Genomic DNA, 1,314 nt, shown 5'->3' with positions numbered 1-1,314 from the left:
ACCTCAATGACCTTCTCTACCACTCGTTGCTCAGTGACTATCTTACCCTCACCGGTGCCATAGCCAAAGCTATCCACCCCCTGACTAGCTAGTTGCTCCTTGAGCCGTTTGATTTCATCTTGAAATTCGCGCAGCATAGCATCTTTCGGGTCCTCGTTGATTTTTGGCTTGTTCTTGATGTTCTTTGCACGATTTGCATACCGGAGTGTGGAAATGGTCTCATCGAAGTTATAGCCCGCCGGACCGCAATTGGCACACATCACAGTCTTTGTGTTTCCGCCCAATGAATCTTGTAGTAGACGAGTCAACTTCGAATCACGATATGGAATATGCTGCGACTTACCATCTACTAGAGCCGAAATGACGTTCCCTAGTGCAGACAGGGACAGGTTTATCTTTGTTGCTTCCTTCAGCCGATCGCCGGTGGCCCCTGTTTTCGCTTGACGTTCCGAGCCAGCCAGGTCAACGAGATTTAATTTGCCCACGTGTATGTGCTCACCGCGTTTTTCATCCACCTCTGCGCACTCCACGATGATGGTGAAGATGGCGTGAGATCTCGAAGAACCAGCATTCATAAGCGTCGCGCCCACTGATCTATTCTTCTTGCCTGCCTGCATTACTTGATCAATTTCATGCGATGATTTCACCACAAACGAGGTAAGATCCTTCACATAAACGCCAGAGTCTACATTTTCTTTTAAATCTAATCGGTTCTTCGGTTCTTTTGACCTATGTAGTACTTGCACTACGTTGAGACATAGACTAGTCATTAGTTGTTGGTGAAATTGTCAGACACGCGCGGAAACAAAAGATCACGAATCTCTTCATTGTAAATTTCGAGGTAGGATGCACGCACAAGGAAGTGCTGATGCTCCTCAGCAACAGCAACCTTATCGAAGATATGTTGGAAAGCGTTGGGAATAATACCACGGAGTTCAGGTGGGTCGGGGACGCCTTCCATGGTGAAAGTTTTTCCTGCCCCCGTCTGACCGTATGCGAATATAGTTCCGTTGTAACCATTAAGCACAGCCTCGACAACCGTAGCACCGCACTTGTCGTAGATGGACTTCTGTGTACAATTTGCTGCAAAAACCGCATCAAAAGTAAATGATTTGGGTGGGTCGGACGCATCGGCCTTCGGGTTGGTACAAGTAATGGTGCCCCGCGCCTCCTCGGCTACAGTTGTCGCGACATGCCCATCTTGCTGCTCCTTTCGAGAGAGCGGACGCACTCGAACGACTACCTTGACGCTCTCACTGGGCATATTTCGCTCACACGTCCGGACAGGATTAGTAATCACAATTATGAATCAAG

At 48.3% G+C, this 1,314-nt stretch overlaps 1 protein-coding gene across 1 annotated transcript; it reads right to left on the bottom strand.

Moving 5' to 3' along the window:
* Positions 1-77: 77 nt before the first annotated feature.
* AURANDRAFT_35282 (hypothetical protein) lies at positions 78-1,264 on the bottom strand (the record flags this gene model as incomplete). The annotated part of the gene is made up of 2 exons (XM_009044652.1): positions 78-729; positions 807-1,264. Coding segments are annotated over 2 exons (1,110 nt in total), but the record flags the coding sequence as incomplete, so codon positions are not given.
* Between the last annotated feature and the right edge of the window lie 50 nt (positions 1,265-1,314).

Source organism: Aureococcus anophagefferens (genome assembly GCF_000186865.1).
Source record: "Aureococcus anophagefferens unplaced genomic scaffold AURANscaffold_593, whole genome shotgun sequence".
Lineage (NCBI taxonomy): Eukaryota > Pelagophyceae > Pelagomonadales > Pelagomonadaceae > Aureococcus > Aureococcus anophagefferens.
Note: the sequence above shows the minus strand (reverse complement) of the source record. Positions and strands in the feature narration are given on the sequence as shown.